This window comes from Protopterus annectens, chromosome 17.part0 (assembly GCF_019279795.1).
Source record: "Protopterus annectens isolate FY-2018-M chromosome 17.part0, PAN1.0, whole genome shotgun sequence".
In the NCBI taxonomy this organism is placed as follows: Eukaryota; Metazoa; Chordata; order Ceratodontiformes; family Protopteridae; genus Protopterus; species Protopterus annectens.
The window spans coordinates 603,887,093-603,906,105 of record NC_056751.1 but is presented as its reverse complement, the minus strand read 5'-3'; the positions used below and the strand labels follow the sequence as shown (position 1 = coordinate 603,906,105).

The window sequence follows — 19,013 nt, the reverse complement described above, 5'->3', positions numbered from 1 at the left end:
CTGCTTCTTAGGTTCCTCTTTCCTGTGGATTACAATCCTACTGGAGTGCTTATGGAGTTTTATTGAGATTTGTTGTTCCAGGTAGGTAACTAAGTGCTAGTTTCATTTCCTTTGCCCATCCTCTAACTTTGTGTCCAGTACTGGGGTAAGAACATGGTATGTCAATCTTCCTCCTTTCACCTCACTATATTTGGAAAATTCCAGTAGCAGTCCAGCTATTGATTGTTTATAATAAAATGCTAAGAAACATTTCAAAGATGAATAATCACTTCACAGCCATATCCACTTTTTGGTAGCATAGCGTCACTGTTTCCTACTTTCCATTGCTAGGAACTGGGTGTTGGATCTTCAAGCTTTGTCCTTTCTGGCTCCACCCACCCTAGAGATAGCCTATTCAGCTCCATACTCCATTGAGGGTGCACCTGACATTAACCTCTTCAGTGCTAGTACCTTTTTCACCAGAATACACAGTGTCATCCCCACTGCATGCACTAGCTGTTGGCTCGGACCCAGCTTTTTGTGGAGTTATGTCTTCCAGTGTCAACACTCCAGATTTTGGAGTACCTGATGCAGGTGAGCTCAGGGATGGGGAAGCATCAGCTTCCTAGACTGCCATACTTCAAAGGCTAGACACGGTGGTATCTTTCCCAGGAATGTTTTAGGTACTGGGTTCTTTACCTAGCCTCTTTGGCCTTCCTCAGATCCCTACAAAACCATGATTATCAAGGAGTTTCCAGTGTGGCTAGAATCATGAGAGGACTTGGGTCCTCCTTCTCGATTTTTAGCACAATTTGCATTCACTAGACACCTGAAGAAAGGGCAGCAGCCTTTTTTTTTATTTGCTGAATGATTTTCATACCCCTGATTTAAGATCATGTGCCAGTAAAGGATGCCTTACAGTACCTAGCCTGTTTTTTTTTTTCCTGGTTTGTTCCAGACTGTAGTGCAATCAAGCCCCCTTCATGATGCATGCAAACCCAAAATAGCAGCATCATCTTTCTTGTTTTCAGAATAATACCAGAGGAAGAAGAAGAGAAGAAGTAGGTCCTGCAATATGCAGGGCATTTGCCAAAATGTGTTTAGAAATAGCAGTGAGGGAGAGGGGACCTCTTCCTTTACTTCGCTTCTAAAAACTCTACAATTTGGAAATTGTAAGGACTCTACAGGAGAAAGGAAACTGGCCACAGAACATGACTGCCTCAGATTAGCTGTATTTACAAGCTATGCATAAGGTTCAAGACTGACTACCCCTCCTCCAAGTGGTACAACAAGGGTAAAGACATTTAGAGACTCAAACAAAACTAAAGCCACTATCATCAGTATGACCCCAGTTCAATTAAAAGCAGATATAATGTTCTGGTCCTTCAAATACTTTCCAGTATGGACTGCAAGCCCAAAGCCAGAAACAGCAGGCCTGAAGTATAATCCCATGCTTCAGTTTATGATGGTCCATTCTCCTTACAAGGGCTGTGAGGCCTTAGGTTGTCCATGGAAGTGAGAACTTGTATCTTTGACTCAGTCCATGATGACACTTGTTTACTAAATATATATGTCATACTTTCAGAATGACCTGTTCAACAGCACCACTGAGGGTATGGGGCCCTACCTTATGGAAAGGAAAGGAAGTGTCTCAAGGCTCAGGTGGCTACCATTTCCACTTTTAGCAAATTAATTATTCATGTTAACTACAATGCAGCAGATGGATTGAGCAAGGTATCTAGAGCTGGCAGCACAATGCACACACATTCCTAGCTGTGACTTAAAATTTTTGGTGAAAATGCTGAGTCTAATTTCGGTGATGCATCCTTTACAAGACCACTGTTATTAGGCCCAAAAAGTGGGGACCATACAAGGGGCAATGAGTACAATGGCCTAACACTTCAGCTATTGAGATAACCTTTTTCTACTCTAAAGACTGTTTAACATTCAGAGCCAGCAGAGTCCTTGTTCCCCCAGGATGTCATAGAAATATTAGTAGCAGTAAGACATTATGGGACTTTGAACCTCTTCCACCCCTGATTATATCCCTGGAACAGCTTCTGAATTTCTTCATGCCAGAGAAGAGGTAGGGGACCCCTATCTGTGGACCCTTCAGAATTCCCAACTGCCTTACTCCTAAAATCCAGACTAGCTTTGATGTATAAGTCCAGATTTTTTTGTACAATTCTTCTTATGAAGACCTCCAGCTAGAAAAATATTTTGTCTGCCTGAGACTCTATCCAAGCTCCTCCTATTCCCAGACAGTATCCAAATAAGACACACCTTTGATGTTAGGTACTCGCCAGAATAATTAACCTTTGGGATGCAGCTGCTGCAGGATGCAACCCACTCACCATGTCCCCTAACTCCTGGCATTCTTGTCCTATCTTGATGCTAGCTTTGAACCTTTTTAGCATGCATGTTAGCATTTCTTTGAATCTAATTTTATGTGAGACACATCAGGAAAGAGCAAGTGATGGTTATTTCTTAGCATCACTTAATAAAGGAGCTGTGATGACCTGGAGGGTGTGGACAGAATACTGTGAAAAAATGTTGCCAAGCTGTCCTAGTGCCTAGCAGGCACAGTCCTGTATGTTTCTGCAGCAAGAGTTACACCTCAAATGCTGTTATGGTACTTCCCACACCTGTATGCAGTCAGCTTATATATCCAGTGATGGACAAGCACAAGAGTTTCAGTACAAAGTTCTTAATTCTTTACAAAATTGAGGTAAAATATACATACTTTTTTATAATGAAGTATGACCTAGAATAGGAAGGAGGGAGTCTGAAAAAATATAATAGCATAATTTAGGTTTTAGTTTGACTATTCCAATAATGTGAATGCTTTTTAAAGAACAATATGACTTAAAGGTTTATGATCTCTGTAAGACAAAGCCTCTAAAACATCTGACAGATATGATAAGCAGTGCTGTTTCCTTAGAGTGGCGAGTGCCCCAAACCTATTTCTAGTCAGGACTCATACAAATGCAAATATCTGGCCTCACATCATTACTACAGATAGAAAGGCCTTAATTCTCCATCTTTAAGGTATTACAAAATATATAACATTACATATGGTTGATCTCCAACAAAATAATTTTAAAATTACATAGAATGCAGAAGACAAAACTATAATCAGAAACTTCGGAAGCACTGAAGTGTCACAACATGTTTGAAAGAGTGACAATATCAAAAAGAAAGTAATCAAAATAGATTGATCTGAATCTAATGAACTTATTAAAACAACCGTAGATTAAAATAAAAATCCAGTAACAGAAAGGATTGTGTTTTTTTCTGTTTTAGTGTCTCTGAATCTCTTGATTTCCCCTTCTCCTATAGTTTCATTTTCATTTACACTTTTTTTGCTTAAATAATAAAATGAGTTGCTTTTACTGCTAAATGAACTTGATTTCTGTATTTACAGTAGTTTTGAGCACCTGTTTCTGACGACCATGATAAATGCCATGCAACAAACAGTCAAACAGTATATAATAATATATTGGGACCAAGCAGATGTACATATGGGTAAATTCTGAATAAACATAAATGAAAAATAATAATGCAAGCTTGAAATGATCTAGTGTATCATAACATCCTTGATGAAGCAGTCAAATTCACAAAAAAATCAAAATATAGGATGAGGTGTGAACTGTTATGCTCTCATAAATTTTCAGGAACAGAACTTGCAACACTGGTAAATGATTATTTCACATTAAATGGAAACAGGAAAAGGAGGATATAGAGAACACGGTAGCCTAACAACAAATTGAAAAAAAGGCTATTTTTGCATCTTTTCAGTCCTGTGTGTTATTGAGTTAACCTTTGCATCTGTTTAATTATAAGTTCCATAAAGATATCAAACATTTGCTCCTTTAAATATAAAACAGATGGCATAAAAAGCACAATAAAGCTTTTAAAATCCATTTAAAGGTTTTGTTGAAAAAAAAAAGATTAGATCAGAATGCTATTGCTTTCAGACATTAACTACATACCTCTCAACTGTACACATTTTTACAGAATGCCCAGATTTTTGCCTCATATTTTTGATCTGTTCCTCATAAATTTGAGGTTGTCTGGCAAATCACAGACGATTGAAGTCAGAAAATAAAGACAGACATTTGAGTTTCAGAGTTCACACCCTTCAGAAAATTCATGCTAATGCAATACCTGTTATTCTATCAACTTTCTAAGTGCATAAGAGCAATATTTAAAAAGTGTCCCTATTTTTTGGAGCTTTATCCCCCCATTATTTATAGCTTTGTCCAGGTTTCTTGCTGTAAGAGGTTGACAGGTATGACTACAGTTCAGTTGACATTGTTATCCTGTTGATGTCATGCAGTTCCTAACTCTAAGAAATGTAATGGGCAATTGACTGACAATGAGAAAGTGATGATTGTTTTAGGTCTGCATTAGCTTTAATGCAATGATATGTTTCTTTTTTAACATTTTTACCTTAATACACGTTAATAAAAAATGAGGCTGTCTTATGATATGTATGTACATTATGACAATAGATTTCCAAAACAGTCATGTCTGTTAGGACATAGCAATAATTTAACAGCATCTCAGAGTAAATGAATAGTTATTTTTTCTTCCAGAGGAGATTATCATCACCATAATCAGTGGAAGTATCTATAATGGAAAGTGCGATTAGCATTTGGGCTGTGTAATATGTTCCCATGACAATGGCCCGTGCATATGGCAAGGGCATGCAGAACCTATCCACTGCTAAGGTACAGTCCGAAACCATAAATGTGATGGCACCTATAGCACTGTATGCACGTGTCCATGACCAGCCATAGGAGGAGAGTTTCACCCTAGCAAGGGCTCGCCAGCCCATAATACATATCAATGCAGTATAAATGCCAACTGTGTAAAGAAAAGGTTCTTGTAGATATGGATGCATAATAAAGTAAAGTGTACCACCCAGAAGGGCAAAGACAAGAAAGATTTTCAGTTTCAAGGGTCGCATGCCAAACGCAGTAATATACAGTAAATGAGCGATTCCAAACATCACCATTCCTGCAAAAAAATATAAAAAAAAAACAAGCATTAGAATAAAATCCATATTTTAGATTGTAGATATATCATCATTAAGTGCCACTCTCAGAAATGCAGTTAAGTTTTTTTTGTTTGTTTGTTTTTGCTGCCTTTGGAGTTTTTGTGTTCATTCACCATTTAATTTCCTCTCCCTGCAGTTACACAAACAGTGTATTATTGCTTTATAATCACAAAAGTCTATTTGCAGTAAAGGTTTCCAGTTATCAATAATCTCTCTTCATCCAAGGTTTACTGTGCTGGTCTTACCATTAATCTGTAAATACCAGTATGCTAGGCAGTGCATGTTCTGGCCTACAGTATGAGCTTACCCTTGTGCCAATACATACCCATTACAGAATTATAATGAAAGAACAAAAGACAGAGATCATGATTCAAGTGTCAACTTACATTTTTTTGTATATCTGTGAGAAAACATAAGTGGACAGTAGCCTTCTTCACAAATTAAGCCTTAAAGAAAAATGGTAGCTTACATAAATCATCATTTCTTACAGAAACTAAAGGGCAGCTGGTGAAAAAAAGGGAAAATACTTGTTTGCCATTATATTCAACCTTCTGTATAGTACTATTGTCCTTACTGTCCATTACTGTAAGAGGTTAACATATTTCACTGTTTTATACCGTAAAATGGTCTATTGGAGGACATTTTGATTTTTATTTTACAACCAGTTCTTCATATCACATTGCTCTGTTTATTACTAAGATTGTATACTGCGGTGGTGGTGCTGCAGTAGCGTTGTCGTCTCACAGTTAGACGTTGCCCATTTGATTCTCAGTTAGAGCGTCTTCTGTCTGGCGACATCCGTGAATGGGCGTTCCTTCATTGAAGGTTGTGCGTTAGGCCCGGCAAGCCAGCACGTAAAAATCTACTGCCAAACATTAGCGGACCGGAGTTCCGCTGTGGCGACCCCTAACCTGGAAAAGCCGAAAGACACAAACAAACAAACATCAGAAAGAAACATGTCAGGGATTCAGAAATTCAAGGATAAAATTGATATGGTATTTAAGAAAAGATGACTTTATTTGCACATGGTATTATTTTCTACATGACAGAACCAGAAAAGGACATCTCAGTACTGTGGAGCATTCTGAGTCAGTTCTGTTTTTTTTTTTTGGGGGGGGGGGTTATAAAATGAATGAAGATAAAACAAATATTATAGCTGTAAACTATGTATCCAGACATGAATTGGTTCAGCAATACCCATGTTGTATGGGACAAGATAAAATTAAGTATTTAGGAGTATGGGTTAAAACGGACGCTGCTATGGCAGCTATGGATATGTGGATAGAGACTGAATAAAAATCATTTTATTTATTTATTTATTTATTTGACATTTGTTTACTGGAAAAAGTCTGCTGTGTCAAAAGTACCCATTTTCAGCGGAGGCCTGTGTAGAAAAGCTCCAGACTTAATAAGTTACAGTTATTGTTACAATCATACATATAAGTAAATAAACATTCTTATTACTCAAATTATACAGTGGGTAGGTAGTTTATCATCAAACATAGAATAATGGATATTATACCATGACCCCCCAAAACGTGCACGCTGATTGGCCAGCATGCACATTGTAAATCGAGTTATACTAATGGAAAAAGGTCCGGTCACCCGGACTTTTTTCCATTAGTATAACTCTACTTTTAAAACACTGTCTCACTATGTTAAATGGGTTTGACATAGCGAGACAGCTTTAAAATAAGCAATGGAGATCTCCGTTGCTTATTTTAAAGCTGTCTCGCTATGCTAAACCCATTTAACATAGCGAGACAGGTTTTAAAAAGCAACGGAGAAAGCAAGACCTCCATTGCTTTTTTTTCTGTTTCCCTATGTTACATGGGTTTAACATAGCGAGACAGTTTTAAAATAAGCAATGGACATCTCCGTTGCTTATTTTAAACTGTCTCGCTATGTTAAACCCATTTAACATAGCTTAAAACAGTAAAAAGCAACGGAGATCTTGCTTTCTCCGTTGCTTTTGCCACAACTCTGATGTACTGCGCAGCGCGCAATACATCAGAACTGCCTTGGATGCCAGACATCTGCGGAAGGGCAGTAAACAGGCATTATACTATGCCATTATTTAAGAAAAGTAATAGTTTCTTTTCTTAAATAATGTCATGGTATAATAGCCATAACCCACTTCTGGGTGTGGGTAATGCTGTATTTACCCACGGTTGACTTCGCCCTCGGGACCAAACCACGCCAACAGTGGGTAAATCCAGTATTACCCACACCCAGGTGTGGGTTATTGCTATATTACGATTCATTTATATAAGGGATTATATACTTAGGTAGCTTGTTGAGTAGGATATACTTTATATTAGCAGAGCATACCAATGGTAATACTGGAGAAAGATTGTTGCCAAAGGTAGGTCAGTATATTAGAAAGGAGGCAGAGAAACATAACTGAGAGAAGAGGTGAGTACAGTGTAGAGAGGAGTTTAAGTGAGAATCGACTGTAGGAGTATTAAAGAAAGAGGAATGCTGAGTAATTATGTAAGGGGCCAGGATATGTGAGATAAAGTGAAGAAGTGCTAAGAGGAGCTAGTATATCTGAGAACAAAGGAAAGGTATTAAGAGGAGCTAGGATACTCAAGAACAAGGGAAGCAGTATTTAGAGAAAGGGTGGAAGGTAGATAGATAATGGGGTGAATTATACGTTGTGTATACAGTGAGAAGAAAGGTAGAGACAGTAGGAGTGAGAAGAAAGGAGGAGGGAGATTTAGAAAGTTCTGGCAGTCGGGACTGGAGGAGGAACATATCCAGGTTTTGTTTAGGTATTCTTTTAAAGAGGATTTGAAGGAAGACAGGTTAGATGTTATTCTAGTAATAAGGAGAAGGGAGTTCTGGATTTTAGCTACTAAGAATATAAGCTTTGACCCAGTAATTTGGATGGATTCAAAACAACTAGGATTTTTTTTGTTTTTTTAATCTTCAGACCTTAGGGTCTACTGGGGACATATAAATTCACTAAATGACTGAGGGCTGGGCATGCTAAAGGTTTATGAATGATGTTGTGGATGGTTAAGAGATGCACATGATGAAGACAGTTAGGAAGGTCAAGCCATTGCAGTGAATGTAGGAGTTTACAATAATGTGTGCATCTGTGTTACTGGCAAACTTGGCAACTTTGTTGTAGCAACTTTCTAATTTAGAATTTATGGCGGATTGTAAGTTAGTGAGAATTGCAGCCCTGTATAGAAAGGAGGTCAGGAGGTAAGATTTGGCAAGTGTAACACTGCTGATGTATCAAGGAAGTGTTTGTCCTTGTAAGGCATACCTAATTTCTACTGGGTTTTCTTAAAGTTTTGATGGATATGGATCTCAGACTTAAGTTGATCATGTATTATGACTCCTAGTAGTTTAGCATGAGTGACTATTTCAATCTCTGTATTATCAGCAGAGAGGATTTTAAAGTGATTTATATCAGGAGAGTGATGTTTTGGTGTAAAGAGAAGGTGCTTGGATTTTTGGGGTTCAGAAAGAGCTGAGAGTTAGTAAGCAAGGTTTCAATGGAGGTGAAAGTTTGTTGGGTAATGTTGTGGAAGTGTAGAAGAAGAACAGATGACAGTGGAATCATTTGCATATTGTATGAGTGTTCCTATGGAGGAGGAGGAAATGTGTACAGTAGGTTATTAGTAAAAATATTAAACAGTAAAGGACCAAGGACGGATCCTTGTGGGACACCTGCAGGTGTGTGGAAAAAATGAGATGTGTAACCTAGCCCTTTTACTGCTTGTTGCCTATTAGTAAGGTAGCTGTGGAACCACTATATAGAGTGAGTTGGTAGTCCCAGGCTGGAGAGTCCGGTGAGGAGTAGGGAGTGTGACACTCTCAAAGGCTTTTGATAGGTTAAGAAATAATGCAGATACAAAAACACCAGTGTCTCTAGCCTTACTTATTGTGTCCATAAATGACAAAAGGGCTGTGGAAGTACTGTGACCTGGATGGAAACTATGCTGGATATTGGTAGATAGGTTAGTTTACAGTACAAATTGCCCACATTGTTAATAGATACATTGTTTTAATGTTTTAGAGATGGGGATACGATGGCTATTGGTTGAAAGTTAGAGAGTTTCCTCTTTTGTAGAAGGGAATAATATGAAACATTTTCCAAATAATTGGAACATTAGATTCTGAGATGGATTATTAATGAGAACAGATGGAGTATGCAATGAAGTCTGCAGCTTATTTAAAGTACTCTGATGGAAGGTTATCTGCAGAGATAGAACAAGGTTTAAGTTTGCATAAGAGTTTTTATAAAACTTGTAGGGCCAGGTTGAAGAGAAAATCGGGATGAGTTATGGAAGAAGGAATTGGGGGGATTATAGTTATCTGGGTATAGGTCAGTGGATGAAGAGGAGGCAGGATTGATGGGTAGCTATGGAAGAAGACAACAAGCTAGTGTTGGGGGGAATTGAGATTAATGTAACTATAAAAAAATAATGTTTTTCGGCTTTTCCCCGTTAGGGGTCACCACAGCGGAACTCCAGTCCGCTGATGATTGGCAGTGGATTTTTTACAGTGTCGAGTTGCCAGCCCGATGCCCAAACTTCAAAGAAGGCACACACATTCACGCGCACACCTACCTGGATGTCTTTAAATGTCACTCAACCACGGGGAGGATATGCAGACTCCACACAGAGGTGCTCCAGCCAAGATTAACGTAACTATAGATTGTATAAAATGACTGTTGAAGTCAATAGCTATTTTATGAGGTTAGGCATCAGGGCATGTGCAGAGGTCTTTTTTGGTTCCTGTGTTTGTTGACTTGTTTTTTTTTTTACTTGATTGCAGAGTTTTCTGAATAATTGTAGATTTACATATATATATTTTTGTCAGTAGCTCCAAGCTCTGTCTCTTTCTTTCATAAGGTTTTTACATAATTTGGTTAATCAAGGAGCAGGATTATTTCTAATTCTGTTTGTGCTCAGCAAGGCATAGGCATTAAGTATGTTTAGAAAAGTAGTGTTAAAATGTTGTACTGCCTCATCTAGATGGAGACACTTCAGGTTTGACTAATATGTTTAAGTGTTTCATTAAACCTTTACTGAGAAAAGCTTGTTAGGTTGCTGGTGCATTTCAGACAGTGTCTCTTAGTTGAGTGGAAGTTCTGAGGGCATAGGCAGGTAGGTGATCACTTAGGGTATCAGGGAGTCTGCCAGTAGTGGTAAGATTAGTAGGCTAGGATACTAAAACATAGTCTAGTATGGATTGCTGAGTGTAGTAGGAGAGTTGATGGTTTGAGCAAAACCAAAGAGGTTTATTTATTTTATTTTTATTTTACATTTGTTTACAGGGAAAGTCCATCTGGACGCATGTCCTTTTTCAGCGGAGGCCCAGGGAGAAAAGCTCCACAAGTGACAATAATAAAAACATCCATACTACAAAAATACATAATCATAAGGGATTGGTGGTACAGTAGAGGTAATTTACAACATATTACAGCAGTAGTTACAGAGGAAGGAACAAGTAAGACAAGTTAACTGCAGTCAGTCATAAATTAAACATATGTGCAATCCCTTCCATTATAAATTAACAGTTTTGTTTTATTAATCTACTTGTTCACATATTGCTTTGTTTTTGAAGCTGTCCTCACTAATTATAAAACTTTCACCCTTTACTCACTCAATAAGACCATAGTCTGCTGGGATGTGTGAGCCCTACAGCTTATTTGTTTCTCTTGTGGGTGATACCTGACCAGCAGAGAGCAGTCAGTACTGTCATCCATCTTCATGGCCTTTTTTTCTTTTTTTTTTTTTAACTTTTAAGCCCTAACCCCAAAGTGAATGCCAAGTAAACTGTTCTGGGGTGTGGTATGCAATTGGCATTAGTGAGGGCACGTCACTCATTTTTTGAGTGCAGTTAATTTTAGTTATATGTGCAATAACTTTGATTAGTAACTACAGATGACATTAGCAATCGAGTATGTACTAAACCTCTCATTGGAATGGCTAAGATTAGTGCTATATTAAGCAGTTTTGAGAATATAAGGAGTTTTCAGTAAGGCAGTAACATTCCACTGTGTATTTTGGAGGTTACTGCGGCACTTTTTTCCTACTGTTTCCATGGGAATTGCTCTGTCTGTTCATTGGTTGAAGTTTGGCAAGTACCTCCCTGTTTTTTTGTTCTACATTTCAAACAGCACTTTGCAAAAAACACACTTCTGTATTAGCAGTTTGATATACACATGACATACAGTTCTAACACATTTGTAACACAAGCATCTTATATAAATCTTGTGTTGATATTCACAAATGACATATAATTATTTACAAAATTCCAGATAGCTGTGCTGACAGTATCTGCCTTTGTTATACCATGTTTTCTTTGTACACCACAATGAGAAAAGGTCTGACATATGGATGGAGATTTAGTTTATATTAATATAACTAACGTGTGAGTTATTCATTTTTACTGAGCTGCATCCAAAGGTTCTAGCATTCAGAAAAACAATAAGGCTCAAATCCAGAAGGTGCTTTACTGCACTAATATGGGCAATAGAGCTTTGCTGATCAGTCTGGCTCTGATGTTGTAGCTGCCAAAAGCATTTTACTTATCACTTTGTTCTGACAGACTGGAAGTACAAGTCAGTGAATCTGTTTCACCATTCTGCACTTCTCCAAACAATTTTATCACTCGAAATTTTTTTATTTTATTTTTTATTTATCATTTGTTGACCGGGAAAGTCCGACTAGGTTCCACAGAGCCTGTTTTCAGCAGAGGCCCGGGGAGAAATGCTCCAGAAATTAATAATATATAATTAAAAAAGATGGGGGACAATGTTCCCCACAATCCCTTCCATTATAAATTAACAGTTTTGTTTTATTAATCTATTTGTTCACGTATTGCATTGTTTTTGCAGCTGTCCTCACTAATTATAAAACGTTCACCCTTTACTCACTCAATAAGACCATCTAGTCTGCTGGGAAGTGTGAGTCCTACAGCTCATCTATTTCTATTGTGGGTGATACCTGACCAGCAGAGAGCAGTCAGTACTGTCATCCATCTTCATGGCCTTTTTTTCTTTTTTTTTTTTTTTTACTTTTAAGCCCTAACCCCAAAGTGAATGTTCAGTAAACTGCTCGTGAATGTCCAGTAAACTGCTCTGGGGTGTGGTATGCAGTTGGCATTAGTGAGGGCATGTCACTCATAATTGCAAGTTTACATAACCCTTCAGATAGGCCTGCTCGCCTTGAAGATACTCCTCCTGTGGGGTCTCCAATTTCCAGCAGGGATTCAACCATGGGAAAATGCACCCCAAATATGTACCCTCACACACTTCCTCCAAAGAGAGGTGAGCTGCCTAAGCTGTGTCACCCCTCCCTTCCCTTCATGCCAGCTCCAGCAGATGCCTGAGCTATTAACAGAATTTGAGTTATCTGTTTATGTTCTGGGCTTTATCCCTCTACATCAATGGAGACAGCGAGTTTTTTTTTAAGATTGTAAGTCATTGGATCGTGTCATTGTTTCATTCCAATCATTTGAGTGACTTTACTTTGTTCAACAAGAAGCTGATCATCAAATTTACTGGCAACTGATCCTTACAAATTGAATGGGTTGCTCCATCTGCTTAATAAATAGCAGTATTTATAATTTCATCTACAACTAAGTAAAATGCATTGGATCTAATGGCACTGTAAATACAGCTTTTGTGACTCCAGAAGTAAAGACAAATTCATGCTTGTTAAAGCTGATAAGTGGGTGACATATATTCTTAAATAAACAGGAGTCATGTACACCTGCACTGCTAAACGTGATAAGCTTAATTTTGGTACTGAGAGCCTAGATGCAATAACAGAGTCCTGCTTGTCTGTTAAAAATCACTCTTGCTTATGAAGCTTATTACACATACTCAGAGCTCGAATAAGGAATGAACACAATGGTAATAAAGAATGTTATTTGATTATGCTTCCATAAAATAAAACAAAAACAGATGCTACTAAAGCAATTACTATTTCACACTCTCAGATGTTAGGTAGAAACTGTACTGGGTTATAATTAATAGGCAGTGTGATGCCCCTGCATTGGGTCCAGTAATCAAGGAGCCTCAATCGTCACCACTAACACCAGTGAGGGACGTGCACATTGGGAGGATGGCAAGTACACACACAGTAAAGTACAATTTCCCTTAAGAGTACACAGAGATCACAGTCAGTCTGGGGCTGGTTTCTCCCTCTCTCTCCAGATCCCCAATAAGACTCCCCACTGGCACAGCTATAGGGTTAAGATCTCAGCCAAGTGGTCAAGCCAAAACCTCCAGCACCCTCTCTGTCCAACCAGTGCTTCATGTCCCTGCCCAAGTAGCTGACACACGCTTTGAGATTTGATTTATATACTAACACACAGACACTCCTGGGGAAGCCTGGCACAGGTTTACTAGCTATGCCCCTTCTGCCCAGACTATAAAGTAGTACCAGCTGCCACCAACCACTATTCTCAGCTAATATATAACACCCTTACAAAGGGTGACAAATTCTACTGTGTAATGTTACTATTATCCAAATGGTAAGTGTGACCAACAGCAAGGCTATTTAAGAGTGGCCTGTACAGTGTCACCAAATACATATGTAAGTACTCTAAGAGCTTAAATATCTCTAAACAAACCAGCTACAATTAAAATGTTTAAATATATTTAATAATAAATAATAAAATCACAAGACAATACTCAATAACTCAACACAGTGACAACAGAGTTCAGAATCACAGGAAGTACTTTAAAACAACATTGTTGGACAGTCTCAAATAAATACAGAAAACATCTAAACTTATCTTTACTGTATTCCTATATATATCTAAGAGATACTATGCCCTAAATGACTTACTTACAGAGCCAGGCAAATACAGATGAGAAGTGCTGATGAGAGGATGTTTCTAGGTACAAAGACAAATACAAAATGCACAGTCTCACTCTCTGAGATAGTTCTTAAATTAATAATACACAGTACTGCTGGGTTAGCTGGATGACATCACTACACCTCTGCCTTCAGTTCCCAGGCTAACAGAAAATTAAAATGTAGCACCTCTGTGTCAGAAATACTTATCTTTTAGAAGTTTGCCTGGAACTGGAAGTTTCAAAACAGTTACACACTTTTACCTTTGAAACCTGTAATTATTTATGTTTCCATACAATAGAAAGAATTTCTAGCTGCAGACATTCTGTCTCCTAGCTGAGATAAACACAACTGTAAACAATTCACTTATTTTCTTAGAGCTTAAAAGTTAACACTGTTCTTTTCCAGTAGGGTACACTGTGGTTACATTCTTGAACCTCAGCACATAACATATAACATAACATAGTTTTCTTACATTTGTAAGACAAGCATACAAACCATATTACTATTCAGAAATGACAGAATTATTTACAAAATTCCAGCTAGCTGGGCTGGCAGCCATCACAGGCAGTATAAAAAAGATGAGTTTACCACCCACTAGGACTGAGAACTTGTCCTTCATAACCTCGTGTGAAGATGTAGGAATCTACTCACCTCAAAACAAAAGACCAGGGCCTGATTCCAAAAGATGCTAACAAAAAAAATCCAGGCTATCTCAGCTAAACTAAACAAAGTTTATTAAGACGGTAAGCACTTTCATGATAAAGTTATAGCTAGTGACTGGGATAAAATAAAAATGGAGTTTAAAAATTAGATCAAAATAAAACAAAAAGAGACATGGTTAAGAAGTAATAGAAATTACTTAGAGGGGCTGACAAAAGTTAAAGTATTGTGGAATAGGTGGAATCTCGCAGAAGAAGAGGAGCAGCAAATGCAAAGTACTAAAAAGAAAATAAGGGAGTGTCTGGATAATATGCATGAGTTTAGAAAGATTGCAGTTAAGCAAGTGTTGTTTTATAGCAACTCCAGAGCACAAAAACCTTTAGCACAATGACCAAGAATGTTGAAAGGGTTATTGCCAAACTTGGGAAGCCTATAACAAGAAAAATAACCAGAGAACCTGTAAAGGTTTTACAGATACTCTGGAAATTTTATGAAAATTTATAGAAAGCAGAGAAATGTGGAAACCAAAAAAGAGTACGAATGGAAATATTTATGGAAGACATAATTAGGTCAAGGTTTGAGTTTGATAAAGCTCACCAACTAACAGTTAAAATATAGGAGGTGATGAGATTAAAGCAGCGATATATAATTAATCATCAGGAAAGTCTCTAGGAACAGATGGTATTCCTGTGGAACTTTGGAAATTAGGAGGGAAAAAAGTGATAATGATCTGGAATATTTTGTTTAACAGTATTTTAAAAGGAAGGGAAGTACCAACATCCAGGAAGAAAGCTGTGATGGTTATAATACCTAAAGAGGTAAAGACCCATCAGATGCAACTTCATATAGGTTCATTTTGATTATAAACCATGATTATAAAGTGTTTATGTCTATAACATGTAAAAAAATGTCATGGTGAAGCCAATATTGATAGATGTGGATCAGTGTGGTTTTGTGGAGGGGAGACAAACATTTGACAACATTAATAGAACAATGATGAGCCAGAGGGAAGCAGAATATAAGAAATCAACTCTATTGCTGTTGGGTCTTGATGCAGAGAAGACATTTACAGACTAAGCTGGGATATTATGAGTAAGGCATTAAAAGTATCTGCATTCCCTTATATAATAATAAGGCTAATTAGAAGGATATATGAAGGGTTGGAGGTAAGAATTACAGTAGAAAGGTTTGTCTCGGGTAAGTTGTGTTTTAACAGAGGAACCAGGCAGAGGTGTCTTCTCCTTTGTTATCTGCTTTTTATTTATAGCCATTAGCAAAGAACATAAAGGACTCAGAAATACAAGGATATAATTGGTTTGGCAATCTAGAAAATGTGGATTTATTTGCAGACTCGAGCAGTAAAAGTAGAGAGTGGAATGAGGCCAAGAAGATATATGGATTGTAGGCTAGAGACTATCTTTCCTACCAGGGGTTGATCTCAGAGTACAGGAAAGAAAAAGGGATGGGGAATTTTAAGTGAAAGACCTACTTTGGTAGCATCTTTAATTGAGTCTAGAACAGAAGCAACTGTTAAAAGAGGGATGATTAGAAGGGCATATAAAATATTCTATGATAACTATAGAAATCAATCAGACGATGTTAGAAAAGATTGGGAAGAGAGACTGGAAAAACAATTTACAAGAAAGCAATGAGAAGACATATGCATGGCTCTCAAATATGCAACCAAGTCCAGAAGGTTTAGAATCTTTGCTTGGAAGTGTTTGCATAGGTATTTTTATACCCCAAGCAGACTTCAAAGAATTTTTCTTCAGGTAGATAGCAAATGGAGGTGTGATGGTGAGACAGAGCAATAATTTAATGAAGGTGTTTAAAAATATGGGGTGTATTTTATACATCTGTAAGCATTCTTTTATCCATGAACTTGGAATGCTCTCAAATCCTTTTTTGTCGCCTATCTATCCATGCCATCCTTAGAGGTTTTTCCTTTTTACAATTCTCTATTACAATACTTCTTAGCAACAAATGAACCTTTGTTCCATATGATTTTCTTTTGTTACCCTTTTATTCTATTGCCATAATTCGTTTCCAGATTGACTATAAATTCCATCTGTATCAATTCCAGTATATAATTTGTATATTGTCAGAAGTCAGGTTATTGGTTTATAGTTTTTATGATGGCTTGCAGGAGTATAATTTTTCAGTTGTTAACCAGGTTGGTGTCCATTCAGGATGTGTATATAAATAATTCTTACTCAGGGCTAAATCTTTGAGTAAAGATGTTAATGATTTTTATATCATTTTTGCAAGGTTTCTCTAATGCAGTGTCTCTGATGACTGAATGAATTCACATTTGTCTGAGGTTTATATATATATATATATATATATATATATATATATATATATTTTTTTTTTTTTTTTTTTTTTTTCTGAAGTACAGCAACAATGGGGGGGGGGGGCTTGATTAAAGTTTCCCCGTGCCATGAGGATGTGGGAAGGGAGAGGTCATCATAGAGAACACTTTTTTTATTTTATACATTTGATAACCAGATAGGCCCAGTACACACACGTGTCCCTTTTCAGGGATGACTTGGGAGCACTGTTTGGTTAATTAACTTGTTCAGAGTCATACAACAGGAAAATGGAGGTGGAAGGAATCAAACTCACTACTTTTGGCTACAGGAAGCAGCTCATTAACATTTAGGATCCCTAATTCTTTGCACTAACTGCCAGATACTTCCATCTCCAACTCCCCTACTGAAGTGTTTTGATTAGCTCTCATTTGCAACATTGATAACAGTCAAACAGACCACAATGAAGTTGCCTGCCTTCCTATAAACTATATTGCAAAGCCTATCATATTTTCATATGTCACTAGTTAGGACCTCAAAGCAGACCTTTCTTATCCTTTCTTTCTTTTTTAACAAAATGAAAATTAACCAGGATTGAGCTTACAGTTCCCAATGGTTCATATAATATCATGCACTTTAGATATTCCATCCCCTCTACTTTTTTAATGCTTAGGATAACTTCCATATATTTTTGGAGCTAAATAAAGAAGAAAGAAGGGTCACTGTGGAATCAGTTCAGGCAGCAATATAGGCCCTTTTCCTTCTTCCAGAAAGGATTTTTTGGCCTCTGAACAGGAGCTGAGTAAAATATTAAGCCTCCAACCTTGAGCATCCAAATTAGTGTGTAACCCTGCTGTTAATGGTACCAAAGCTGCAGCTTTCCTTTTTATAACCTAAACAGTAAAGATTAAATGATAAGGGCAATTCTCTGCTTTATTTATTTAGTCTGCCTTTCTTTACGCTGGTTCAGGTATTCTTGGTCTAGCCTCAGACAATCACATTCTGAAGATCTTTTATGCTGCTATCCAACCCATAATTGAGTATAACACCTCATTTGGCATGTACAGTAATAAGCACCTGCAGCAATTTGAGAGACCTCAGAGGTTTCTAACAAAGAAGATCAAGGGGCTCCAGCATGTGCCTTACACAGACCAAATAAAATCCCTGTCACTATACTCCGTATCATATAGACTTCTTGGGGGAGACTTATGCCTGGGCCTACAGAGCAATCCAAGATCCAAACCTAATGAACTTACAGCATATCTATAAATCAAACAGGTCTAGGGCTACCCATTCCAGGGATATAAATATGGCCTGCAACCTAAATAGGACATGCCACTTAAATAGGACATGCTGGAGGAACACATTTATCTCCCAGCAACTGCCACATCTTTGGAACAGGTTACCAAGTCATGTGAAACAGAGCAACTCTATGACACTGTTCAAGAGGAACCCGGAAGAGTGGATGGGGCACCGTAAATTCTTAATGATTATAGAGTCCACAACCCTCCTGGACATGGGCAGTCATTACTAAATGCAGTCTTGAGTACTGACTAGCATTTCTATGGTATTACAATGGGATGAAACAGCTAGCCTTAAAATGACCTCTGGGTCAATAGCCTAGTAATCTCCTTTGATCCTATGATGTTAAGAGATTAGGAGGGCCTATTTTACAATTTTACACCAGCCTCCATTTCAAGGAATATAATCAATGTACCTTTTGCTGGCATAAGGAGGCAAAAAGTAACTTGTTGCTGCTTTATCACAGATGATTTCTAGTGAGGTTCTGACAAATGCCCTTAACTGTATCACAGTCAGTAAAAATATGGTGTTCATGTGGATTTTCTCCAGGTGTTCCATTTTTCTATCCATTCCACAGACATACAGAAGGTGGATTGGGTGGACTGGGCACTCTAAATTGACCACAGGTGTATGTGTGGGTATGTATGTGTGATATGGAAGTATAAAAGTGGCAAGGCTAGCCACCTAGTCGTGTGAACATTAGCTCTAGATAATTTTGAAGTGACACCCCGATCCCATGCGTAAAAATGGATAATGAGATTATGGATGGATATCCTAAAAACTAAAGCAGATCAGTCATACTTAAACCACAACACTTTGGCCCTTTTTGTCACCTCTAGAAAAAAACAACAAAGAAAAGTAATGTTC

General features: G+C 37.6%; 1 protein-coding gene across 1 annotated transcript in view; it reads right to left on the bottom strand.

Moving 5' to 3' along the window:
* Positions 1 to 4,416: 4,416 nt before the first annotated feature.
* TMEM86B (transmembrane protein 86B) overlaps positions 4,417 to 19,013 on the bottom strand; it is a 183,695-nt gene continuing 169,098 nt past the window's right edge. The window contains exon 3 of the mRNA XM_044059215.1: positions 4,417 to 5,001. Within this exon, the coding sequence (XP_043915150.1) occupies positions 4,562 to 5,001 (440 nt within the window). The 3' untranslated portion in view covers positions 4,417 to 4,561. The remainder of the gene's footprint in view (positions 5,002 to 19,013) is intronic.